The sequence below is a fragment of the Uloborus diversus genome, chromosome 3, assembly GCF_026930045.1.
Source record: "Uloborus diversus isolate 005 chromosome 3, Udiv.v.3.1, whole genome shotgun sequence".
In the NCBI taxonomy this organism is placed as follows: domain Eukaryota; kingdom Metazoa; phylum Arthropoda; class Arachnida; order Araneae; family Uloboridae; genus Uloborus; species Uloborus diversus.
The window spans coordinates 192,466,025-192,493,637 of record NC_072733.1 but is presented as its reverse complement, the minus strand read 5'-3'; the positions used below and the strand labels follow the sequence as shown (position 1 = coordinate 192,493,637).

The 27,613-nt window shown below is 32.1% G+C and overlaps 1 protein-coding gene across 1 annotated transcript in view; it reads left to right on the top strand.

Moving 5' to 3' along the window:
• Window positions 1-3,328: 3,328 nt before the first annotated feature.
• LOC129219105 (potassium voltage-gated channel protein eag-like) overlaps window positions 3,329-27,613 on the top strand; it is a 105,026-nt gene continuing 80,741 nt past the window's right edge. Inside the window, exon 1 of the mRNA XM_054853424.1 lies at window positions 3,329-3,407. Within this exon, the coding sequence (XP_054709399.1) occupies window positions 3,329-3,407 (79 nt within the window). The remainder of the gene's footprint in view (window positions 3,408-27,613) is intronic.

Genomic DNA, 27,613 nt, shown 5'->3' with positions numbered 1-27,613 from the left:
GAAGAAAAAAAGAATTCTTAAAGCGGAGCAACATTTTAAAGATACCAACAAAAGAAAAAATTAATTTTATTTGTATAGTTTTCGAAAAATAAATTTTTCGTACTTACTTTTGCATATTTGTACATTAGTAACTTATTTTTTAGCATACGTACATAACCACAATATTTGCAAATGTGTCAACGCTACATAGTACAGGGTGGTACAAAAGTCATTTCCCCTATGTACGAAGTTTCAAAGCCTTAGTGGCCTATTCGCTGAATCAATCGAACCAAAATTTTAGATATGATTACTTCTTGATAGGTAGGTGCTCGAGATTGTGATGACTTTAAACACTCAATCATCATGAATGGTTACAGTAAACGAATTTCGAAGTTTTTCAATGTCCTGATCCACTTTTTTCTTGCGCAAGTTGATCAGCGTACTAAAAAACTACTAATGGTGTTGAAATGATTGGCGTGTGACTGAAATCGGAAATTTGGCACAGTCTATCGAAACTCGCTTTCCGCACTACTTATGAAAAGATTTTCACAAGTAGACTTTTGTACGTGGTGTTCTTGTGCTTGGAACTTCTGCTACTGTCTAATGCCGTAAGTTATACAAAGTTGGTCAAAGTTTCTCTTCTCTCGAGTAGTCGTTAGGTTTTATAATGCTCTTCTTTGTAAGTGCTTTAGGCTGGAAACAGGCCCGCGATGAAATTGCTGCTTTAGAAGTTTGAATGTTTTGGAGTATTATATCTGTTTTTCGTCATTTTCAAATTATTGTAGTCATGTTACATGTTAGTACATTATTGCTTTTTTTTTTCTTAAAAAAACAGATCAATACTGGCCCAATTCATTTACAAAAATTATTGCTATTTGTCAGTGCATTTTAAAGTGGGAGTTTGAAAGTTATTTATTTTTCCTTCTAATTTCTCTCTTTACTTCCTTATGTAGATCAGGAAGCAATTAAAATCATTTGACCATGAAAATTTTCATTTTCAATTGCCATATAGTTGATGTGTTTTCATTTTTTGGCAGTTTGGTGCTGGTAACAGCTAGTTAACGTTTTTAAAGCATTTTAGGCTTAAAGCAAGAAAAATACACATCTCAAGATCAACGACATTTATTCATTTTTTGTTTCATTCCTCGACATAAATCCACATGTTTGACGCTTTGTAATCATTTGCACACTGCAGTTAAAGACAAAAATTCAATGAAAAACACAAGAAATTTTAAACAAAAGCATACAACTGGAAAATAAAAGTAAGAGAAAAGAGTACAATTGGAAGATTTCTGAAGTATTCCGGTGAAGGAGGAAGACATCTTATGATTGCTCCAAAACTACTATATTTTAGTAACTTCATAAAATATTGGTATAACAGAACGTAAATGGGGCCTTAAGTATTAATTAACTAGAAGAATAAGTATTTGCTTTATTTTTAAAATCACTGCACAAATATAATTCTGCAAGAAGTAATTCTGGCTACCAGCTTTTTAGTCATTCCTGACAGGATCGCATATCATACTCAATCAATATCCTTCGTAAAGCTCGTAAAACCCATTTCGTATCGACTCCCGTGTTCATTACCATACCAGAGGCAGCACCTGCCCCAAAATCTCCAGTAAGTCAGTCAAGAGAGTTCGTTTAATAGTCTATAATTTGGATGTCTTTTAAATTCAGGAAATATTACGAGGCAAATAGGTTACCGTTTATATTTAAAAAAAATATTCGTCGACCTGAAAAATTTTTGTTCAGTCATAGACAGAGTTTCCTTAATTTTCGACACATAGAAGCTTTTAATTATAGTAGAGTCTCGATTATCCGAAGTAATTGGGACCGAACCTACTTCAGATAATCGAAATTTTCGGATAATCGAGAATTCATCAATGATAATCTAGTTTAATGCGTAGTATAGACATTGAACAGTTATTGTGACTATGTTAAATATCAAATAAATTAAAATTAGAAATGTAAATATATTTCTGAAACAAATACTTACAACGGTTTAAATGGAAGCTTCATCTGGTGTAAATTGGCTATCCTGTGCTGTGCAGTTCTCTCCCGCAGTTTTTTTTTTTTTTTTTTTTTTTTTAAAGCATGAGTTCAAAGGTTAAAATGCATGTTTGTTAAGAGAAATATTTCGATAGTAGTGGAAAGTAAGGAAAAAAAAGAAACCAACTTCGATTAATAGAGAGTTTCGATCAATCGAGTTTCGGATAATCGAGAATTGCAATTTGTTTCTTGTTAAACATAATTCCAATGTTTGCAATTTTTAGTGCTGATGGAGATTTTACATTTTTGCTGCAGTTAACTTCTTAAAATTATGAATAGTATTAGTATAATACTAATAGATGCTGAAGCTGCTTTTTACTAAACTTCCTTTTGGTTTTTAGAGGGAAAAACTATTTGATGTATTAAATTTGTTGATAGCAATTTAGTTTAAAATGTGTGTGCTTTGAGTTTATTTTTCTTGATGCCTTATGCTTGAGGTGCATACCAACAGGTGTGTGTGTGTGTGGGGGGGGGGGGGGTGTTGTGGCTCAGGTTTTGCCATTCAAGTTTTTAAGGGGTGTTTTTCTGTTTCAAGAAGTTTTCGTTCTTGCCGTGTTTCATGGTATTTGGAGAAGTTCGTTGGGGGGTGGGGTCACCCCTGCTTTTAAATTGAGATATATTGAAGAGTAGATTAAATTGAGCTATTCAGATCTTTTACGCAATTAGTTTGTTTCATATTCCTAGAATTTTTATTTCTTTTGCTTTGAGTGCCACAAAACATATTAATATTAAACGATTTGAATACACTTGGCATTTAGGGATATTTAACATGATACAGCTGAAAATATTGCTACGTGCTGAAACAAAAATGCACTCAAAGTTTGGGAACACTTTTAGAAGTTTCTTTTTCGTTTTTGTTTTATTTTCAATTGAAAACATTTATTTTTGAAACTGAATTCCCCCAGAAGAAAAAAGATCTGATGCTCATTCGATCTCCGGAGACCTTTTGAAAATGGAAATGAATCTTTTAAATGTCACAGTTTAAAAGCACTCTTTTCAGAAACTCTTGGAATTTATTTTAGGAATTCACTCCTTTTAGTGCCGGGAGCAGAACAGAATTCAAAAGCTTTTTGGCGGAAAAAGTTTAAGATTGTTCGCCGGTGGAATCGCCAGATTTGGCGAACACCCTGTTTCGCCAATTTCGGATCGATATATGTGGACGTGCGGCAGAGGAAGTGTTCCGTAGAGCGCTTTTTGAGAGCAGTGTGTCCGCGGGCTCAAAGCAGCGAGTGTGCATTTAACAGGTAGCAGGGGAGAGACGCTCCCCTAGCAGCTATAGAGAAACCGGGATGTCAAGATGCCCGGTGGACGGAGAGGACTCGTCGCACCGCAAAACACCTTCTTGGAGAACATCATACGAAGATATAATTCTCTCTGTAAGTCTTTGCCTGCCGATTTCTCATTTCGACCTTCTTCGACCACCTGTAGTTAGTTGACCGTCTCTCCTCCCAACCGATTTCAATCGATTTTGAACGATCGATCATTAGCGCTTTCAAAACGCATCCCATGGCGCCAGATTTGTAGCTGATCTCATCTGCCTGTTGCTAGGCTTCTTTCACCCGTGAAATTCTCGCAAAGTATCTTAAGAAAAAAAAAAACACCAAAACTATCACTTTCACTTCCACCCACTGCAATGATGCATGGTTTGCGCAAACGCAGATTCCGGAAAAACATCCATATCACATGGGGTTGCTTCGTGTTGTTCCCCCAAACACGATGCGAACATTTCGACTCGAGCTTTAAACAATGTGCGAACTGCACAACTTCGCACAATTACACTCACTTGCTTTAGTATTCAATTTCAACGAAATGAATGACACAAAGTAACAACACCTCGACTCGAACTTTAAACAATGTATAAATTGCACAACATTGCACTTACTTGCTTTCAAATTCAATTTCAATGAAATGGGTGATGCAAGCAAGGTAACATTTCGACTCGAACTCTAAACAATGTGTAATCAAGTGCATAACTTAGCGCAATTGCACGCACTTGGTACAAATTAAATTTCAACGAAATGAGACGACAAAAGCATTTTTTTTAACCTCCGCTGAACTTTTCTCAATTTCTTCTCTCCTAGTCACAAATAAAAGAAAATGTAATATATTTTTATGATATTAATTTGTTAACTTGTTAGTAAATGAAAACTGCCACCATGTTCAGAATAAAAATCAATTGAATATCAAATGTTTTTGGCATTCACAGTGGTTTTTTCTCCAAACGACAACAAAGAAAATTTAATCAAAACTGCATTTAATACAACTTGGATTTCCGAAATCATTTTTTTCCCTCCGCTCAACCTGCAACAATTTTTCCTTTGCCTAGTCACATGTTCTAAAAAAAAGGAAATATGTTTCTGATAGGTTATGATATTAATTTGTTAGTATGTTTTTTGCTCCAAATAGCAACAAAGAAAATGTGGGAAATCACACATTTTTAAGGCAATACGACTAGGCTATCATTTTTTTTTTAAAGTACACGATAGAAGTCAAACGAATTGGGATTTTGAATAGGAATTCAACAGGTATCTTTTTTGTAGTTCTCTATTCTTTGCTAGGCCGTGTTGGACATTTTCTCTATTTAATGTGAAACCTTAAGCTAAACCATTGGAATAGAGCGGAATGTAAAAATAAAAACATTTACTTATTTAAAGTAAAGTATCTGCAATAAGGAAAGAAATTATTTTTTTATGAAAAAATGCAAATATTAATAGAAACTTTTATTGAAAACTAAAAGAATACTTTTCTACAGGAGAAATTGATAACTGTGTTATGACTTAAATACCAAAAACACATTTTCAAAGTAATATAAGCACGTACGCGTAAACTTCTATTTTGAGGGGGGGGGGAATAACAGACAAAAGTGGAATTAATTTTATACGCTGAGGAATTCACTTATATCTCTACATGCATTTGGGATCTAGAAATATCTACACATCAAGCGTTTATAGCTGAACGAACAACTGAAAAGGAATGCATTGCGAATTGAGTTGCCGATAAATAAGCAATTTTTGGGATATCGATTAATTTCGTGGTAATCATTTATTTGGATATTGATTTTGTCTTCACTGTTTTTATTTTAATTTAAGCTTTTTAAACTTCATAACTTTTACACAGCGTTCGGTGTCATTCATTATCTCATGTAGCATTCAGTGGAATTGTTCAGAAGTACCTCAATTATCCGAGATTCTTTTCATCGGAACTTCGTTTATCCGAAGTTGTTTAATGGAATTGTATTTTAAAAAAATTCAGCGTAATTTTAAACGAGAAATAAGTTTGGATTTCTTAGTGATGAAAACACAATGAATTAAATATTTAGCTATGAGCAGTATTATGAAGCAGTACCAACATTTGAAGCAATTTTTAAAAGTAGTATACAGGCATCATGAATCTTTGGTAAAGCAACAAGTTTATCATAATTAGCAGTAGATTGAATAATCACAGGTTTAACATTGATTGAAATAATTTGAGTTACAGTCAAGTGCCCATACTTAAGACAGTGTTGAACTTTTGCCTTTCGTTGCATATTAGTCATATGTTTTTCATTTGAACGAAGTATTCTATTTTTTAGGAAGAGCATTAGTACTTCATCTCAGAAGATTAACAACGTATACATGTATCGATATGTACTTTAAAGAATAAAACAAACAATGTTCATTGTCCCAAGTTAGGGACACTCCTCCCTAACTTAGGGCACTTATTTTTTTTAATTTTTGTTTTTATGTATTCTGCAATAGATAATAGCGTGGTACACGAATTATTAATTTAAAGAAGTGTATTTTGCAACTATATTAAAGAAAAAATGACACTAAATAGAAATAGTCTTGTAAGCTTAGGAAGATTTCAGATTTCAGAATGTATACTTGCCAGCTGAAAATATTGATTGCCTCTCCAGCGTTCTCAATACTTTTGAATGTAATGTTTTCGAGTTCCCCTCTGTATTTGGAAGCATAAAACTAAGGGAATGTGGGGCCAAGTGGAATAGCGGGGCAAAGTGAAATGTGAAATATTTACTTAGCTTTTAGTGCCACCTTTCTAGAAATAATTTAACTATGTAGTGACACATGTAGTCTATTCCTGTCAATAAAAAATTACCTCTGAAAATCATAGAACATGATAATACAAGCAATTTTCAGAAACTGATACCCATATATTTTGTTGTAAGTCGAAAATTATTTTTGGTATCATTGAATGATAAAATTCTTGAAATTAGCATTTGAAATATTAATTCAGACCTTCTAATATGTATTTATTTAGTTTTTATTGAGCTTATTTGTATTTTTAATATTATGTTCAATTAGACAAGTACATGTGGGGCAAAGTGGATGGGGCAAAGTTAAATAGTTAATTTCGTTTAATTATTCAATCATTTCTTAAATTTCGTACGTATTCCTTATTAACTACTTTATAAATGTAACTTAATTTAGTAATTCACTTATTTATTCATTCATTCACTTATTTATTCATTCATTCACTTATTTTCTTATTCCTTCACTCTTTTACTCACTCATTTGTTTGTCCTCATGCAATAATTTATTTATTTAATCATTAGTTTATTTTTTTCAGTATCTTTTCATTTATTCATTCAACCTTTTATTTACTGATTCTTTTGATCAAAACTATTTTTTCGTAATCATACAGAAAATATTTCATTACGAAAATATTTCATTTTTCACTTTGCCCCATGAAAAAAAAAAAAAGTAAAAATTTTCCACTCTTTTTTTTTTTTTTGAAAGCGAAAATTTACTGCCAAAAATAAAAAATATTTTTCAATGCAAATATTGTTATAAAATATACTGTTTTTTCTTTATATGCTGTAATTTTCAAAACAAACTTCCCTTATGTACATTTTTTGAAAAAGTTCAGTCATCTTAAATATTTCACTTTGCCCCACATTCCCCTATTTGGTGTATCCAAATAATTCCGCATGCAGCTGACTTTTAGCTCTCTATATTTTTTATTTCACATCTTTTCACGTTAATTTTCATTCTTTCTCATTATGTGAAATTCAAAAGAAATCAATTGGACTCATCTACATTTTGAGACTCATGTTAATTAGCGGAACTATCATTTGTAATATTTTGCAAAAAAAAAAAAAAAACTCTAATTGTTTATCAGTAGACTCCGATTTTTCTACAAATGACAAATTCTCTGTCCTGAAACGGTATGGCACATTTATTGTCATCAGAATAGTCATTATTCTTTAAATTTTTAAGTTTTATTTTTTCTCAATACAACTATACGAATTATTTTTTCAATGTTCTTCTCAGACAAGCACTTATTATATGTCTTTGTACCCAAATTGGAAGCAGTGTCCAAAATTTAGAGTGTATTTGCAATATCTCAAATTTAAGAATAAATAAGTTAAACTGAAATAAACTGAAATGGTTAAGTGGAAGTGTGAATGTGCACATGTACATAGCCGAGAAGTATGACGGAAATTCGAACTATATATATATATATATATATATATATATATACTGTTCAGTTAACGTTGGTAGCCAAATTTATTTCCATACTTGAAGATCACATATTTTTTCGAAATTTTAAAAATAGTTGAACTTACCCATTAAGCTTTATCATCAAAGTTTAACACACATAACCTCAAAAATAACTATTCGTTTATCCTACAACACCATTTATTTCTTCCTGGTAGAATACTGACAGGTGTACCAGCACCTATAATTGGAATGTTAATTAAATGCCGAATAAATAATATTAGAAATCAAATCTTTTATTTCATCAATTTCATCAATGTAAGATGATTTGATTAGATAAAGGATAAATCATCATTTGGTAATAAGTTGAGCATTAGAGTTTATATTCTAAACACATTAGCTAACTAAATTTACAACACCTGTTTTCGAAAATTCTAAATTAAAATCAACATTAGAAGAAATAAAATGTCGAAATAATTCTTTTTGTTAAAAAAAAAGTTAAGGCACAAAATTTAAACATTTTCTTTAGATGAAATAACGTTAGAAAAGGAATTTTTATTCGTCATGCATTATAAAAGCATTAAAATACAAGACAATTTAACTATTTGAAGAAACATTAGAAAAACCGTGTTAAGAACTTCACCGACTACTGGGTATATCAACCAAATAGGCTTATCTTGGTCGACTATTGGAAGTGCAAAGGAATTCTATACCCGGTGGTCATCAGCCCTTTTAAAAACAATCGAGTCAAAGGAGTTGGGTTTTTTTCATTGAAACATTATGCTATTAACTCCTTTGAAACAAAAGTTATGCAAATTTACAGTAGTATGAAGATCGGTAAACGATCATGGGAATGCGTTATATCCAATTTTTAGCTAAATACAATGAAACCTGTGTAAGTTGACCACTTGCGGGGCACTACTTTTGTGGTCAACTTATAGAGGTTGAATTAAATGATAAGATCTAATTCTGTGTCTGAAAATAGCGGTCAAGTTAGAGAGAAGGGTGGTCAACTTTACAGGTTTTACTGTATATGCTATTTGCTTAGCAGTTTCATGTCGCAGTGGCTAACTTCTGGAGACTGGCCTATTACTTCTGCGCTTACCCTATTTAAAGACGAGTGAAAGTAAAGTGCCGTTTTTTAAACTAATTATTTTTTAACTCAGTGTATAAGTTTAAAATTGAAGAACAAGAAATACAGTTAGTTTATTTTTCATAATACAATGAAGATTATAATTGTTTACTATTTTTGTCTTACTCGCTGCTTCTCCCGCCGTTGCACGGTCTACATCGAAAGTGGCTAACCTTACTTGCTCAAAACCTTCTTACGCCACCGAATTTTAAAATCATTTGAAGAGAGAAGTTAATATTTAATGAAATTTCAGTATCCTTAGTCACTTTATGTTTAAATGGATCATATTAATCCAACCGTTTACGATAAATAACTTGAGTTTAAACTCTCAAGTCGGTATTTGAATCCTCCTGTAAGCTTATACTTAAGCGACATTTAAAAAGTGTTTCCCATGCGTTCTCAGTGTGAACTACAGTAGATCCCAAGTGTTATGAAAAGATTACTGGCAGTATATGCTGCCAGTATTTTACAGCACAAAATCTTAATTTTTCTGTAAGGTTTTAGGGTAGAAAAAAAAGTTTACCCTAAATTTTGTGGTGGCATTTACTGCATTACAGTAAGTTTTACATCTAATTCTATCGTAATAACAACATCATTTTTTAAGTAGTTTACACTATTATTGATTTCTACTGCAGAATCCATGGTGCGTATTACTGAAAATTTTACAGTAATATTAATTGTAAAACAAATTTTATCAAAACTCTGCAATAATAAACACATGAGTTTTTATGGGAAGGTTCACTGAAATTAAGCATATCAACTGTGTGATGCATAGCGATCTTAACTAAATTTTCTTATAAATTGAAAAGCGGTACACAGTATTTTTAACATTCACTGAAGCTTAGTAAATTCCAGCGTAAATTTTATGCAAACCAGTTACTTGGTCAATTTTTTTGTGGCTAAAATTAAAAAAAAAAAAATGCTAAGAGCGTTTGTGGAAAAAATAATGCTTTAAATGCCTTTTTTTTCTGTACAATTACAAAACATATTAAAACCCTATATTTTATCCATAGCTTAAATTTGACTAAAAGCTACAATGCAATAACAATAATAAAGACAAACTAGCTGACCCGTGCGAAGCAATCGCGCTTGGCAGAAGGAAATCGAAAACGCTGTTTTTAAGTTTTTTCTTTTTTTAAATAATAGCAACTGACTCTTTATTTTACGCTGGAAAACAATGCAAAAATATTTAAAATGAGGTCTTGCTTTTGATCTTAAAAAGAGATCGATCCCATGACTTTCGAGGGATTGGCAGAACGCTCTTACCACTTGAGCTAATGGGCCCCTTTCTCGGGATGCTATTCACTAAAACAATAAGGAATGAAAAAAATATTGGAATCGAGATATTTGTTATCTAGAATACTTTTAAAAAGCTATACTTTTAAAAATGTATACACAATGTCAATTTTATTTAGGTTCTCACTTGTTGATTATTGATAATCTTATTGCGGTTATTATTTTGGTGATTAAATGTTGCTTATCGAGTACTCAAGAAAATAATGATAGATATATTTAGTAACGTTTTGAATGATGGAAATTTCACGACAGTAACGGTAAACTGAAACTAAACAACTAACGGTACTACGCTACCGTAACGGACTAACGGTAACTGAAAAGGAGTAAACGTACTTTTAACTATGTTTGAAAGCCCTAAAAACTACAAAGTGATCAAAAACTGTACTTACTTGTTATTTTAAAGAATTATCCTAGAAAAGTTGAGATTTAATCCAATAGTGTACTTCATTCAATGTGAAAGACATAGAAGGCCACGCATAGATGCAACCTATCATTCGACCCCCATATTGAAATGGTTGAATGGTGAATGTATGCCGGAAGCGCATGCGCCAACGAGTCATTTAGCGATTGCTTGCTGTTTTGGCACATCTATCTGCGATTATCTGCTGTTTTCGCACCCCTACTCTATTTCCTGGCCAGTATGGCGCCCTTGGGCACCATGTTTTCACCTTAGAGGGAATATATTCACTCCTCTGGAACCCCTGGTTATAACAGTGTACTCAACAATTTAACTCCAAAATAATACCCATGGATTTGTTTTCTGCAGAATATAATCATTTTGCTGACACGTGTGTCTTTGCGAAAACACGTCGCATGAAAACTCTTTGACACTCAAGATAAACCTCGTTTTATAAGATTATAAAAGGAAAATATTGCTGCCTGTGTCTTTTCGAAAACACGTTACACGTCGCAACATTTGTCTAAAATAAATGTGAAATAAACTTAACATGTTAAATTAGACACAAGAGCTGAAATGGCAACTATGCAAATGTCGGGGGAAAATGGTTTTTTCTTACATATAATGCTTATAACATTTCCCTCGTAAACTAATCTCCTCCATTTCTGTTTTTACCGTAGGAGGAGAATGTGTTCTAAAAACTTCTTTCTAAACTTCTTTTTTTCTCAATGAAACCAAATTTCAGTTGATGCGATAATTATTTCCAGTAGAAATGTCTGTTTTAGAGTCAAAAAATTAAAATTCGGAAAAAAAAAGAAAAAGAAAGAAAAAAAAAACAGGGTTAGCATAAAAGAACATCCTTGTTTTAAAAATTTATATTTCATAAACTATTACACTTAGCACTATAAATGATGCATAAAAATAAAGATAAGCTGTCCGAGTTTCATTTCACTCACAAATGTTCGATGTGTGCGCCTTTCGTAACGCGACACACATCTAATATAGGAGTGTTTCACTATCAATTTTTCGAAATGCTACACCTATAAGATCTTTCAATTCTTGCAATGTTGTAGGCAATGGTGGTGCATAAACAGTCTTTGATGACACCCCATTAAAAAATCACTTGAGGTTAGGTTTGGGGATTAGGCTGGCCAACGCATAAAGGGTAAATCATCATCACCTGCACGGCCAATCCAGCGTTGGAGTACGTCAGTGGCGCAGCGAGGGTGGGGGGCGGAGGGGGGAGACACCCCCCAGTGGTCTTGGTTTTAACATTATTGCCAATCATAATACAGTAGTTAATGCACTTGTAAGGACTGTTGTGACCAAAGAAATCACTTTAGAAAGAATTTCTGGTTGCGCTAGTGCGGAATGTGCACGTTTAAGTAGTTACGCACATTCAAAAAAAACGTGGACAGTTTATTTTTATGTATTATTTATAGTGGTAAGTGTAATAGTTTATCTCTGTTTAAAAAAATTATATTTCATATTCTTTTATGCTAACCCTGCACAATTTCTACAAATAGGTATAAAATATAAAACTTACGATTTGTATTATGAAAATACATAAAATGAAGAAACAAATATTATACTCAAGTAAATAATAATAAAAGTAGTAAAATAATAATTGATAACATTAGAAGGAAAAAATAAAGATAAAAACGGTCTATTATGGTATTTCATTACAATCAAGGAATACAAGTTGTAGCATTATTACAAAAACTTTATAGTAAGAAACATTTTTGCGTTTTTTTCCATTACCTAGAAAATATGATTCATCACACCCTATAATGATGAAAACATCATATACATTTATTCATTGATTCTCTACGTTTTTGTTTTTGGACGCAAATTTTGGCATTGAAATGTTGCTTTTGATAGGTTTATTGTTAAAATAATGCTTGATAAAATTTCGCGTTTAAACTAACGGTAGGCATCTAATAAATTATTTTTTTTAATCGAAAAATATTTATCTGTACCGAATACCTAAAATATTGGCATATATAAAATTCCGGTTGTAGGAAATTTCAAAATAGTACGAGATACTGGTTTTCGGAATTCAGATATTGCAATACTTCATTGTGAAAACTAGATATGAATTTTCTTTCGACACATGAGAGCTATTTTGTTTTCCTATTTATTCGCTCATCTTGCTTCTGAATAAGTAGTAACTGAAGATCGACGTATTCTTTGCATTCTAAATTTAGACTTATTTACCTCTTGGCACGTATCACGTGTAGGTTGTATGTTTAAGCGCCGTTGTTTGGCTTCCCAACTTTGATTTATTTTATGTTCCTTGATGTTAACTCTTTGATTCATTTTTCCTCAGCATAAATATTGTCAAATTAGGACTTTTATGCTTGATTTGTATTTTATAATTTTTTTCTCTAAAGTTTCTGAGGCTGCTTTTACTATTAATATTTATAAATTAAAAAAAAAAAATGTTCTTATCTCATCAAGTTTAGTCCCATTAGTACAATATTGGCAAAAGTGACGTACGTTGCGCTAACATCGAAAACTGAAAGAGTCTATGAAAGAAACGGGTAGTCATTTAAAAAAGCATGAGTTGTGAAATGAGACGCAGCAAAAAACATATGAGACAGTGAGAAGCAAAGGGATGTAAGTGGACATTTTCAAGTTTTGATTAAAACGCGTTTGAAAATAACATCCTAGGTAGGTTTGCATTGAATTTTTTTTCCAAATCATGCTGTACAGCAGCACCTTCCACGACTACTAGTACTATCTCTTGCTCCAAGACAGAGGAAAGGCACCCCTACTATTTGTACTGGTTATCTCAAATTTTTAAACTTTGCCACTTACATCTCTTTGCTCCTCACTGCTTCATATGATCACTAAAAGCTCTTTTTTTACCTATGTCTTTATATAATATCAACTACTATTCATAATCCAAGAACTGCATTAATGTTAAAAAATACTCTAACGGCAAAATTTTACTGTTTGTTTGATTAAGAAAAAAAAAAATGGTCTTAAAATTCTCCTCAACAACTCTTGACCGCATCTTTACGTATTGTCACAATTTAGTTCAGTCATCTTTCTAACAACTTGTCAAGTTGAAGTAGAAAATACGAGAAATGCTGATAAATAAATGAATGATACTGGTGCATATTGTTCGTTTATGTATTTTGGACTAGAATATGTCGTCATTTAAGAAATTATGAGCTGTGAAATGAAATGCATTAAAATTAACATATTTCATTAAAAGCTTCATTTTGACTTTTACTATGTCACAATTTAAATGTGTCTATATCTACAAAATACAGAAGCTTCAGCGAATGTATATTGTTCTACAATTTTCAGTTGAAATTTATTTTATTATAAATGAATTGTTAGGTGTGTTACCCTAGGTGTAGCTCTTATTTCAGAGGACTTTCTCAATATGTTTTAGTAACAAATTACTCATGACCGAGGCTTTGAATGTTTTTTTTCTCAGTTCGAATAATTACCACGAATTAATCATATTTTTCTTTACTTCCCTGTTAATTTTGCGTAATTAAGTATCAATTGCTTGTACATTAGCAATTTATGATGGGTTCAAAAATCTTTCGCTTTGGAACAAAAAAGGAGACTACCCCGAATACCCGTATAGGATCATTAGCAGTTTAAATAAGATATTAAATTGTTCTGAAACAAAACAACAATATATTAAGTATCATTTATTATACCTTTTATATAAAAGTTTAAGTTGCAACACAACTTGAGAAAAAAAAAACTCCCCGGAACAAAAACATTGACGTCCCAATATGCTCCTTGTTTCGCACTGTCCGCTCTGTTAGAGCTATTTCGAAAATAAAATAAACAATTACATTAAATCTGGTAATATTTTTAAAAAAATGTTGTACTATATAACTTTAGTGCTACTTTGAATTCTAGTCAACAAACAAGATGAATCCAATTCTTTTTTCTGATAGTTAGTTTGAACAGTTAAATGTATTAATGATTAAAAAAGTTTTTTTTCTAGAAATTGCATACAGGATATGTTTTAGAATCAGTTCATTTCATGCTTCTTCTGTAACCGTATTTCTTCTTTGTGATTGAAATGGTATTTTAAAGACTTATTTTTCTACTCTTGTTATTTTTCCACACTGTTACACGAAGTGATCAAAAAATTTACTTTAAAATTACTTTAACTTTCTTAACTGCTTATTTAAAAATACTTTATTATGCACAAATAATAGAGGAAAATAAAAATTATGATTAGTAATAGGAATACATTAAAATTCATAATAAAAATCCAAAAGCGTCGGACATAATTTGTACTATTTTCGTGCGAATGTTTCTAGTACATTTGAAGTAAACTTAAAGTACACTTATGGCATTCAGCATTTGACTCATTGTAGTACTTGCTAAGTTTTAAGTGCAAATGAGCCTATCCTTTGATGATTTCTTATTACTTTACTTCAAGGCTGACTCACATTAACTCAATTTGGAAAAGATTCTTAAAACGACCACTAGAAATCTTCTAATCTCATTACGAAAATGGGACTGGGTTTGTAAGATCCATTTTCAAGAGGAAGAGATTTTACTTCGCTCTTTGATGGTTTTGAAGTTTTAGAGTAAATAACCCTTTAAACAAACACATTAAGAGAAACCATATTAAGTTCTTGCACTTTTATCGCAGCTTGTGTGGTAGCTTAGGGTTGATGTTGTATTGTTTAGGATTCCTACTCATGTTCCATTTTGGTTTAACTTTTAAATTGCCTTTCGTTTAACTTTATTTTCTGGTTTAATTCTTCCCTTTTTATCTATGATTTGCTTATTTTATTTTTTGAGATATAAATAGTACCGTTTGACGAGAAATTCATACTGTTCTGACACCCCTTTGTAATGATTGGTGGAAAAAATTTATCAGCATTTCTCCCATTGAAGTAGTAGTACCAATTTGTATGCGAAACCTTGTGTCATTGTTTGAAATACAACAGTCACACTTAAAGTGGAAATCCTTCGATTGGTTCACCTTCTGAAGCGATTGGTGCCAAAACTAATCAACATCAGTTCACATGGGGGTGCACATACACATGAAGTTTCCTTTAATTCTATGCTTACGGTTTAAATTAGGTCACATATAAGAAACCGGAAAAATACATGTTAAGCACAAACAAACAGACGGACAGATAGTTTCCAAAAATACAGTCGACTCTCGATAGTTCAAAGCCTTATAACTCGAATATTCCTCTATTTCGAAGTTTTTATTCGGTCCCAAAATAATTAAGTGATTTCAATCTAAATTTTATCTCGATATCTCAACTGTCCTCCTTCTAAGTGGAAGTTTTTACTTAAGTTTCGTTTACTTTTTTGCATTAAAAAGCAGCCAAACTGGGAAAAAGTTGGTTTTACACTCCACCGCCCTTCTTTTAGCACACTGCGTTGCTTATCAGCTTGTATGAAGGGGATAATTTGTTTACAATAGTGCTCCTTAATGCGCACAGTATTGAAAGATTGCGTGAAAAGTAACCGATTGGGTTAAATTTTGCCGTGGCTAACGACCTAAAATTTCATTGCTGGCTAATCTTTGAAAGTCTTAAAATTTTGGCAAAAATTTAAAAAAAAAAAAAAAAAAGTGTATTTTGGAAATGACTCAATTAATCGTGACAGAAAGACGTTTAAAAGCAATGCGAACTGTTGTCAAGAGAAAATAAATTGGGCTGTGAAAGAAACAGTAGTTAAAATCGCTTTAAGAACTGAGTTTCATAAACAACAATGCTAAAGAAGCTAAAGTGACCGACGAATGGTATCAATTTGAAATCTTTACTGACGTGGACTGGCGTAAATGAAAATTACTTGAAAATTATAGAAAATGGAACTACTTCTATGAAGCGATTGTGCAAGCTGTTCAAGGAGAATTGCTTGTGAAGATTCTGATGAAGATAATGATGAAGAATATTTGCCATCCCCAAATAATCAGCAAACATCATATTTTATTTCAGTACATGAAAAATTCCAAAAACGTGGATAAGTCGAATTGTATTTACAAGTTTAATAACGTTTTTAGATGCGATGAAAATAATGTAAGCACTCAAAATGGCTTCCTTTTTTGAAGCATATTAATGCAATTTCTCTGTAAAGATATTTTACATAGAACAAATAATTAGTTTTATCTAAACTGTTGTGCTATAATCTATCTACCATGCACTTTTCCTGAAAGAGAATATAAATATTATTTTTGAGATGGCTCGGAAGTGAACTTCATATATTTAAATACCGATTACTTAAATGTTTTAGCCGGTCCGTTTAGACTTCGAGTTATCGAGTGTTTACTGTAGTTAAGATAGGTTTGGCGCACCTTAAAACGTGTTAAGCTGTTAAAATACGAAAGTTTTTCACGTAACCAGCTGTTTTTCTATGTAGAAAAAAGTAATCGAATGATGTTCATTTTTCATCATTATCACTTGACTCCTAGAGTTTAAACAATGTCTTTTAGTCAAAAACAAGAATGAGGTTCCTTGAAGTAAAAGCAAACCACTAAGGGTTCCATGGCTGTAAAAGTATGAGAACCGCTGGCTTAAGGTCCTACAACGAAAAATTTTGGTTTTAATTCTACTGAAGAGAATAAGTCATTAAAACATATGGCCATGAGCATTAGAACTGACGACCTTAGCATTATTAGCATGACGCTATAATCAACTGAGCCAATCAGCCTCTATTTCGGGATGCTATGCATTGAATCAATGCGTAATAAAAACAGAATAAATTGTTTTTTCGATAAAACAACTGACATATGAATTATTTCTTTATTTTTCGCCGAAAATGGTGGGAAAAGTCTTTAAAATGATTATGAAGTTTGATAAAGTATTAAGAGAACTATGGCGTTCTCACAGAAAAAACCCATTGAGAAATAACATATATGATTTGACAAATAAATATGGATTAAAAATGCTCAAATGTCGGAAACTTCGAGGGATCGACCGTTAGGGAAAAACTAATCCAAAACATCGAAATTAGAAAAAAGGAATAAAATGTTATAATCAATGTAGACTTAATTACCAAAAAATAACTTCATACGTTTACTACTAGGTACTTTCAATTTATAAAGTGAGTACAGAATAATTTGGAAGAGGAAGAAAAAAACAGGACACAAAGGAAAAATATTAACACCAATAATAAGCATTTTTAAACAAACAGACATAGAAAAAGTTTGGTACACAGACAGCAAATGCATATGTGATGCTTTTTAAATGATAAAGATTTTTTTTTTTAATAAAGATTGAAGAAATGAGCAAAGTAAGAACGGCAAGAAGTATGACCTTTTTTTTTATTGAGATCATGTGTGAAGCAACTCAGTTTCAATTAGCGAGCTGATAGTGTCATGAAAAATAGAAGTTCATATGCCTTCCAATTCAACTACCCTTCACAGTTTATCATCCTCTGATGGATGTTGGAGTGAAACAATTGGAGATTAGATGCTCAATACTACATTGGTGCCCATTCCACTTCAAAATTATCTTTATTTTCAAAGCATACTTTACAATTCAGCACAATTTAAAAAAAAATAGCAAGAAAAAGGATATGTTTCAACAGATAAAAAAGCACTTTATGCATTACAAAAACATTTTCTAGAATATGTGAGTTATTGGAATATCTGGATACTGATTCACACACTGAGAATCCAAGAGTTATTTTTAAAAATTAAATTTTTGGAATGAAGATAGTTATAGAATGAAGTAGTATTACTATTTTTGTGAATATGTACGCAGAAACTATTCGAGGTGAAAAATTCAATTAGCAATGACAAGTTTCTGAAAGGTGGAAGGCCATAATGCTTTCCAACCAGACTGTTTTCCAACTTGGGCAAATTAAGTCGAGGATAATTGTTGGAAATCGAAGTGAAGTTAGCAGTTAGCTCTCCAACTGGCTCGTTCTCGTCGATGTAGCAATCTTTGACATCAGTAGACGTCATCGCAAAGGGTTGTTTTTGATTCCTCAGAAACTTTTCACTAGTTCACTCCTTAAATTCACACTCCCCTGACAAATAAAGCATAAGGTTGCTTCCGAGGCTCCAACATGAGAAGGATTTTTGTTTAATTGTTCGAAAATTCGTTACAATGCCAAATTTCAACAGAGTTAAAATGCTATTTTTCACTTTTCTACAAGTAAATATTTTGTAAAATTCAAGTTAACATACGTTATTCATTAATAACTAAATGATATATAACGAATCATCGAACCTAGGAGAATGCGAAGGTCTGTCACGCGAATAATGAATTGAAGGAAATCTCTTTACAACACGTGTCTTCTGAAACGCTGAAGTTTTCGACATTCTGGATAGAGGCAGAAAGTTTGGTTCTTTAAACTGTTGCTTCTTTTGCAGTTTCCTATCATTTTATCCCGCACTATATTCCCATGATTAATTTCTGCAAACTTATTTCAGCAACTTCATTCCTTAAATTTTCATATATTTTACTAAATCTTCTCACTGTTGCATTTTCAATGTCTAGTAGTGTAAAATAAAAAAATATAATTTTACTAAATGTATGAGTTTCTATCATGTGATTTTAATAATTAACCTGTCTGACTTATGTTACCATCTACAACTAAAAGAACATTCTGATAGTTTTATTTTTGGCAAAAGCTCGAAACAAGTGTCCCAATTAGAGAAAGACATTTTCTTAACGTTTAATGCCTTTTAGTACTTTTGGCCATAGTCCAAGCACCAATTAAACTTTGTCTTTTTTCGTATACTCGATGTTCGAAGATGGAAAATGTTTGGTAACGTAAAACTTTTTTTCATGTCTGTATCTTTCCGTAGAATGCAATTTTCGGTTTTGCTATGAATAGTGGGACTTTTAAACAGAGTTTCTGATGCATGTACCAATTAAAAATAGATTAAAGGAATGAACTGCATAAAGAAAAGTATTGGGACACTTTGAAAAATTAAAATTTTAAATAATATCTCGAGATAAAAGACCAATTACTCGTTAACTTGTTCCTTAAAAATTCGTGTGCAAATATTCGTATTTCCTATATCTGAGTTATCATACGCGTTATATATATATATTAGGGTGTCCCAAGATATAATGGCGAAAAAAAAATTTGTGAAATCGAATACGCATACCCTCCAAATTTTTTCCATTCCACCTCAGAAATATGAGAAAAAAGTTTTATGGCAATAAAATAACAGGAACCCGTGCCGACTTGAGGTCAAATTTGGACCTGAAATCCTGTACGGCGACTACAGTGGAAAGATTTCTAACCGTATAATTCCTTACTACACGCAACATCAATTTATTATAAAGCGGATATTTACAACAATATTAGACTACAAGAAACATTAGTGTACATATTTTTATTTCAATGTTTGCTTTTTGCAGTCAGGATAGAGCTTCCGATGCTCTTGGACGCAACGTAACACAAATTGTTTTTGTTCCTCATCAGCTGTTAGCAAACCTTGAAAGTCCTGCATCATTTCTCCCGCTCTTTCAGCTGCATCATTTACTGCTTTAAGCATTGAGACAGTCTTTTTCACATCAAGGAATGAAATATTATTGACCATACCATAAAAGGTGGGTGAATTTTTGTAGAGCAGCTTTTGAGATAATTGAGTCCACATTTTCGTACACTTGTTTCAAAAAGCGCAAATCTTTTTTGGGTGCTTTGACTGCAAAAATGCATTAAAGCCATGGTTTCATGTATATTGTCACTAAAAACAAGCAGACATCAAACAATGCTTCACTTTCCTTCGTATCTAATTTTAGTTGTGAACTAAACAGTAATAGTTTTAGGGAGTAAACCGCTCGAGCCATCCATCGAGCTTGGTGCATGGCTCCCGGTGGTCTTCTTTTAAATTCATTTTCTGTATTTCCACCTAAAAATATGATAGGCAGTTCTATCAACTCTTGATAGTCTTCCCTGACTGTAATATTAGTAAGTTCAGCACGGTAAAAGCCAAGTAAATTTTCCAAATTTGGATACAGTTCGGAGCAACTCGCAAGCTCCTCCATAGCACTGTATTTTAGTGGGGTGGATCAGTTCATATATGATGGCGGCAAGCAAAGGGGAAAGCATTTCTCTATCAATTTTTTTGCTCAAGAAAAGCGCAAGAACCACTTAAAGGACCTATTTTGGAAGCTGAAGTATCACAACAGAGTTTTAACTTTGTCTTCGAGATTCCAATCTAAAACTGCCTTTCAAACAGCCTGTGTTTGTACTTTTCCTGTAGAATTATCCAGTTTAGACTCAGCAATGAGTTGTTCCGTCACATCCATATGAAATAACTATAGATAAGTGATCTTCTTTTGATTTTTGAGCACCCAAACAGGCAACCGTTTCATATCCCAAGGTAAATTCACTACATATGGTACCTCGTACTGAAAACCAATTTTTATTCTTTCTCCGTGCTCCTTCCGCTTTTTGGTTCGAATTCTTTGAATTGAAGATTTACCTATGGGAAATTCATCAATGTTATACCCAAGTGCGTCAATAGTAGCTTCGAGAATAAACACATAATCTCGTATACTTGAACATCTGCCCAATGAAGCAACTGACTTTGGAGTAATAAAATCGCTCCTCATTACATATTTACTTGTTCCAGGTTCTGATAATACTTGTTCCGGGTTCTGGAATACTTGTTCCATGTTCTGATATACTTGTTCCAGGTTCTAATATACTTGTTCCAGGTTCTGATATACTTGTTCCAGGTACTGATTTATATGTTTCAGGGAAATCTTCCGAATTAATATTTTCACTAAAGCTCGAAGAGAAATCTTCTTGTACAGGTTCATAAGATGCAGAGGATGTTGAAGCGGAATCGTGTAATTAATGCGCCTGTTTTCTTCTTTGACAGCTCAAAGTCGAGCCCCTTCCTCTTTGTCGGCCAGTTTTCTATCCGCTCCACCTAAAGTGACTACGTCGGCCGGGCACTCTTTGGAGTTGCAAGAAAATCCCATCTTCCTCTATTTTGATTAACCAAAGTGCATCAGCATGTGCAATATTGAATAAATTGCTTAAATTCCCCTCAAATTCTTGTTGTCCCTGCCTGAATACTTCTTGCAGTTTCTTTGCATTTTTTTGTAAGTATCTCCAAATTTGATACAAGTTTTTAAGTTTATTCACACAATTTGGCAACGATTTAGTGGGAATGCGTGCCTTTTCCCAAAAGATGATGCATTACCGAATAGCGAGATTAGCACTTTCACTGATGGTTAAATTTACTTCTCGAATGTCATAAAACAAATCAGACAGAACTTGTCCGTTAGAAGGAAGTTTCAGGCCCGTAATTTGGTGTTTTACGCGACTCCTATTAAAAATATCTCTTTTTTCGAACTTTGCATTTCCACTGCCATGTTTAGTTCCCTATGGATGGACTATACAGTGCTCGTTGACCGGAATGTATTCGTACTGACACGTTTGACAGTTTGCATGTTGCCACGGATATGCCCCCCCCCCCTATAATAATGGTTTTTCTGTTTTCATTTGTTTTCTGTGCACTATTTACAGCTGCTTTGAGCTTCGCAAAGTATCACGTCACTAAACACGTGCTATTTACAAGTTTAGGCCTTTAGGCGAAAGTCGGCACGAGTTTCCGTGCTTCAAATTGCATGAAACATTTTTTACAACCGTTTTGATATAAAAGGAAAAAAATAAGAGCGTATGCGTTTTAAAAAAACGACTTTCATTTTTTTGAGACACACTAATATATATATAACAGATTTTCAGAAAAACGGCTTTTAAATTATTTTTAAGTGCTAACAAATCGTCGAAATTTCATCTTTTTTATACCCTACCTTAATTTTCAGGTAAGAAATTGTACACAAATTGTGGTTTATTTTGTAAAACATGGAATTATACAGGTTCAGTAAAAAATTTCATGTAAACATATGTTTTAGTTCTTGAGTTATAATGCACGTAATATCAAAACACATACACACATTTTGTGAAAGACGGCTCTTAAGTTATTTTTTACGGCAAACTGCTTAAATGAACTGATACGTTTTCTCTCCTACTTCTCTTAATCACAGGAACTTTTCAGAGTTGTTTGTTTCAAATTGTTCAGAAAAAACTAAAAAGAACAATTTATATATATATATATATATTTTTTTTTTTCCAAAATCGAAAATTTTCGAGATGAATAGTCGTATGTCCCCTTGACTGCATTTCGGTGAAAACAACGTTAGCAATACAAACTACGCCCACAGGGGAAAAAATTATTGTTTTAACCACTCTTGACGCAATGTGAAATGAGTTGTGAATAACTGAATAGAACTTCATTTGATTAAGAGCAAAATGCAACCTTCTAGCCACATTAAAGATTAAGGGAGGTTTTCACCATTGCATTTTAAGTGACGAAGTGAAATATTACCACTCATAGTGGAGCCATGGTACTCTCCTGTGCAAATTAGGAATATATATGTATGAATTTAATGGACATCTAATTTTGTTTTACATTCTTTTTTTATATTAATACATACATTTGAAATTGCCTTTTGTAATGTTTAACGGTGGTTAGATATTTTAAAATATTTTTTGTGAGTTATTTTTTACACAGCTTGATATGATCAGAGCATAATATATGGATAATATATTTGATAAAATATGGACATTTAAAGTAATTAATTTTTCATTGTGCATGCGCGAAAGATATCAATTTATAACTTTCATCATATAATACCCAACAAAATTCTTTAACTCATAAAAAAAATTTCAATTCAATATCTCAAAAAATTTGGAAAGTTATCAGGAAACTAATGAGCCGAATTTAAATAACTCTTGGATAGGCATCGAATCGCGAGGGATCGTTCGCAAATAACTTGTTTTTATCATGAATTACACTGAGCGATTGCAAGCAAATGTTACAAACTTGCGAACGACCCCCTCAGGGTACATCGGCTACCTAAGAATTATTGAAACTCGGCTCATTAGATTGCTGATAACTTTCTGAATTTTTAAGATATTAAAGTTGAATTTTTTATGAATTGAAGAAGTTAGTTATGTTTTAGATTATGAAAGTTTGGAATAGCTATCTTTCGCACATGCGCAGTGAAAAATTAATTGCTTTAAATGTTCATATTTTATCAAATTTTCTACATTTCCATTTCAAATTTTAGTATTTTACTTCTCTACTTCTGTTGTATGCTGGTAAGTTTTTAAAAAGTTTCGTAAGCTTTAATGAAAAACGTTGCGTGTTATGAGCCAAAAATATTCAAATAAAATTTGTAGTTTTGAAAGAAATGCTTATAGTTTCATGACTATCACCGATAAAAGTAATTTGATAGAACTATCACAAAGATTTTAAAAATAATACGCGTAAAGATCGCCATACATTTACATGGTATTTTGTTTCTACATTCTGTTTGTAGAAAGATAAATTAAATATCACTAATATTTCTCTTACACTAGTTTTAACTGCAAATTTGTTGCGCAAGACACAGCTTATCCTTCATTAGTTCAAATATTTATGATAGCCTCAATTCGGAGAAAGTCGTAATGGGATTGCTCCTCTGCTCTTAATAAGCAGGACTTCCTTTTTTTTTTCATTTATTCCTTATTTCTAAAGCTCTCGACATAATAACCTAGAGTACAATTCATTTTACGAAATGAAGTTTAGCATGCAAGCGAGTGACATTTACTCTGGATTATTCTTAAACGTTCCAAGGATCAAATGGAATTCACTGACCCCAAGGGATTCCAAATCCAATCAGCCACACCCTCAAACGGAGGACAGAAGCAGAGTACTGGGCAGATGTAAAAAGTAAGACGTAAAACCTACTAACTGTTGTAGAAGGTAAATTTTAAGTTCCCACGTTTCCCTGAATCATTTTGAATATAGGCTCAGAAAAATATACTTATATGTTTTCCATTTATTGAGAATTTCATTTTGTTAGGGTGCAGGAAAAAACTACAATAAATGTTTTATTTCTTTAAACTTCTATTCTTTGGAAATGGCTTAAGTCATTATAAAGTAATATTTGCCATCAAACGGCTAAAAAATTATCATTTCTTTAATGTCTTTTTTGTGATGAACGCCATGATTTTTTTTAATACGTCATCAAATTTCATAAGTAAAGTATCATGTTTAATATTTTTCTCCCGCTTTCATCAAAAAATAAACGAACAACTCACACTGATAATTTAATTCTGATAGGATGCGGCAAAATATTGCAACAAATTTTTTATCTCTTTTAATTTCCATTCTTTGGATATGGCTTAAGTCTTATAAAATAATGTTTAAAACTACCATGTATATCATTTCTCTAATGTATTTTTTGTGATGAACGCCATGACTTTTTTAATACGTCATCAAATTTCACAAGTAAGGTATAATATTAAATGTGTTTTTTCCCACTCTTTCATCAAAAAATATACGAACAACTCACATCGAGAATTTCATTCTGACAGGGTGCGGCAAAATATTGCAACAAATGTTGTATCACTTTTAACTTATATTCTTTGGATATGGTTTAAGTCTTTATAAAATACTATTTAAAATTATTATATAGGGGAGGGTGGCCCAAAGCGGGTAGGCCTTCGTATGCCCTCCATGGTGTGTTAGCATCGATGAATACGTATGCCCAGTTTACTCGAACACCTCCGAGGTTTTATCAGTTCCAGTGAAGCAGCAGTGAATTGGCAGGGCGCAACCAGGCTTAAATTTAAAAAAAATGATACATTAAAAAAATAATAATAGTAAGTTTTGTAACTTGTGATTAGTCGAAGACCAGCTTACTTTTTATTGTCAATAATAATAACTTATTCTGACAATACCACCTATAAACTACGATGGTTATTCCGTTTTTTAAATTATTAATTTAAGGTTATAATTATCGAAATAAAAAACACGCCTTTGGGCAAAGCGGGTATAAGATATAATCATATATTAATTTAAAATTTCTTGCCTCGTGTGCTGACTTAGATTTTGTCTTTCAGTAGGATAAGGATAACTTTAAAAAGATATTTTTTAGGATGGCAATTAATTAGTCTATTAATTAACTCAGTTATTTCTTCATGTTTTATAAACAAATGTACCTACTGACTTTAAATTGGACAAGTACAACTGTTTTATATTTTTTTATATAATGGCAGGTAACTAGTCAACTATTTTAACCATTTATAACTTCATATTTGATTGGAAAATGTACCAAACCATAATTAGTTAAGCTTACCCGATTTGGGCTCAATAGTGGGGCAAAGCGGGTATTTCATATGTTTGATAATAAATAAATATTGGGTTTGAAATAATACAAAAATCACTTTTTATTTTGAAGTTCAAGAACCCTACTAGAAAATCAAACCAAAATTGTTGCGATTAAAATCCAAAAACTACAATTTTCGGGCGCTCTTCGAAAACCTATCCGCTTTGGGCCACCCTCCCCTATATTATTTCTCTGATGTCTTTTTTTATGATGAACGCCATGAGTTTCTTAAAACGTCATCAAACTTCATAAATATTTTAGGTAATTTTCGCCGTTTTCGTCGAAAAATAAACGAACAGCTCATATTTTTCCTATTAAAAAAATAAATAACACTTTAAAAATCCGGATTGATTCGTTTGGCTAAATTGCGATTTTTCGTTTGCTTCACTAAAAGAGAGTGATGATGAGCTCAGTGGGCAGTCGGCTTTCAACTGAACGGGTTTCCGAGATCGAGTGTATGTTTGAGCGGTCTTGTGGCCTTTTTCATTCTTAAAACACGTTTTACGTATAACACCTATAGCGTTGAAATTAATGCAGCGGAAATACTCTTCAGTTAAGAAAAATAAGCGTCTAGTATATAAACTTGAAACTTCATACACTCATTAAGCACACAGAACTATGAAAAATAGTCTTTTTAAGTCATTATCTTAATTAGTGCGGGAGATATTGAGTCCGGTAATTTTCTATCCGGCGAATATGTTCATTTTTACATACGATGCTTTTACGCGGTACTTTTACAGCAGGGATATAAATTTAAAACGTGAATGCTTTCCACTGGTCAGCTAGTCTTTTCTATTTGTTAAAAATATCGTAAAAAAGTTCAAAAATAAAAGAAATTTTGTAACTTTGTAGAATATTGTTTATTTCACTTGTATTAGAATAAATTATAATGCTACAAATTTGGACGATTACATCTTCTGTAAAACTTTTCGTTTGGAAACGAAATGCATTAAATATTATCTAAATGTAAGACTTCCAGAGCAAAACTTCCATTTCCCGACAAGATTAGTACCGGACATCCTTTGGTAAATTGAAAATTCCGGAAAAAAGAGGCACTGAAAACTGGCTGTAAAGAGACAGCAGAAACTTAACTGTGGCTTTAAAAATGCTCACGTTTACCAAAAGACTACTTTGTATGATGTTTTTATTTACATTACTATAATCATAAACATATGATTCAGGTTTCGCGCTAGGATAGACGATTCCCACATTTTTTTTCTGAAACCTCACTCGATAAAAATCTTTCTGTGTTCTGTTCTCTTATATTAAGCGGACATTCGTTTAAAAGTTTGCGAAATTTCTCATCTCAAATTTTTCTATTTTTTCATACTTATCTTAAGAAGACAACCAGTGAAAATGGAACGGCTGTCAATAATTTTCAGCTACCATCTTATTATTATTGATGAACAGAAGAATCTAGGAATTTAGCCGCAAAGAGACAGGAAGAAAAGATCGAGAAGAGCGTTTTTCTTTTGCTTTTCTGAACGCTCCTTTAAACCTAGAGCTTATTTTTTGCTCCTAGTTGCACCGAACACGTATTTTCAAATCCATTTAAGTTAGAAGCTGTATCAAAGTGCACTCTTTGTCAAGGTCACCATTTTCAGATATTTTTTTTCTTGAAGCGTAACACGTATTTTCAAATCCATTTAAGTCCGAAGCTGTATCAAAGTGCACTCTCTGTCAAGATCACCATTTTCAGATTTTTTTTTTTTTTTTTGAAGCGTTGTGATTAATTTTAAATGGCCAATTGAGAGTATATCATTATTTAGTAACTAACTGATTTAAGGAAGAATATTACCCATGTAACAGAGATTGAAAGATATTTTACTGTAAATCAGAGCAGAAACTTGGTTAATCTGAAAATTTACTTCTGTTGCCAGCATTTTGTTTATTTAAATAAACTTAACGTTACATACAATTTGTACAAATAAATATTTATCTAAAATGTTCAAGATAGAAACAAAAACTGGCGAAATACTACCTTTTTTTCCCTTAGTGGAAACCTTGAAATATGTTTACTAATGCCATACAAATCATAAAATGTGATGTAAATTTATTTACACATAATATAGCAAACTTACTGTGCTGTTGATAATACAGTAGGCTGTATTTTTTGTTATTTAACTTTAACCATAGTACGTAGTTAAAAAATAATTAGGGGAATGTGGGGCAAAGT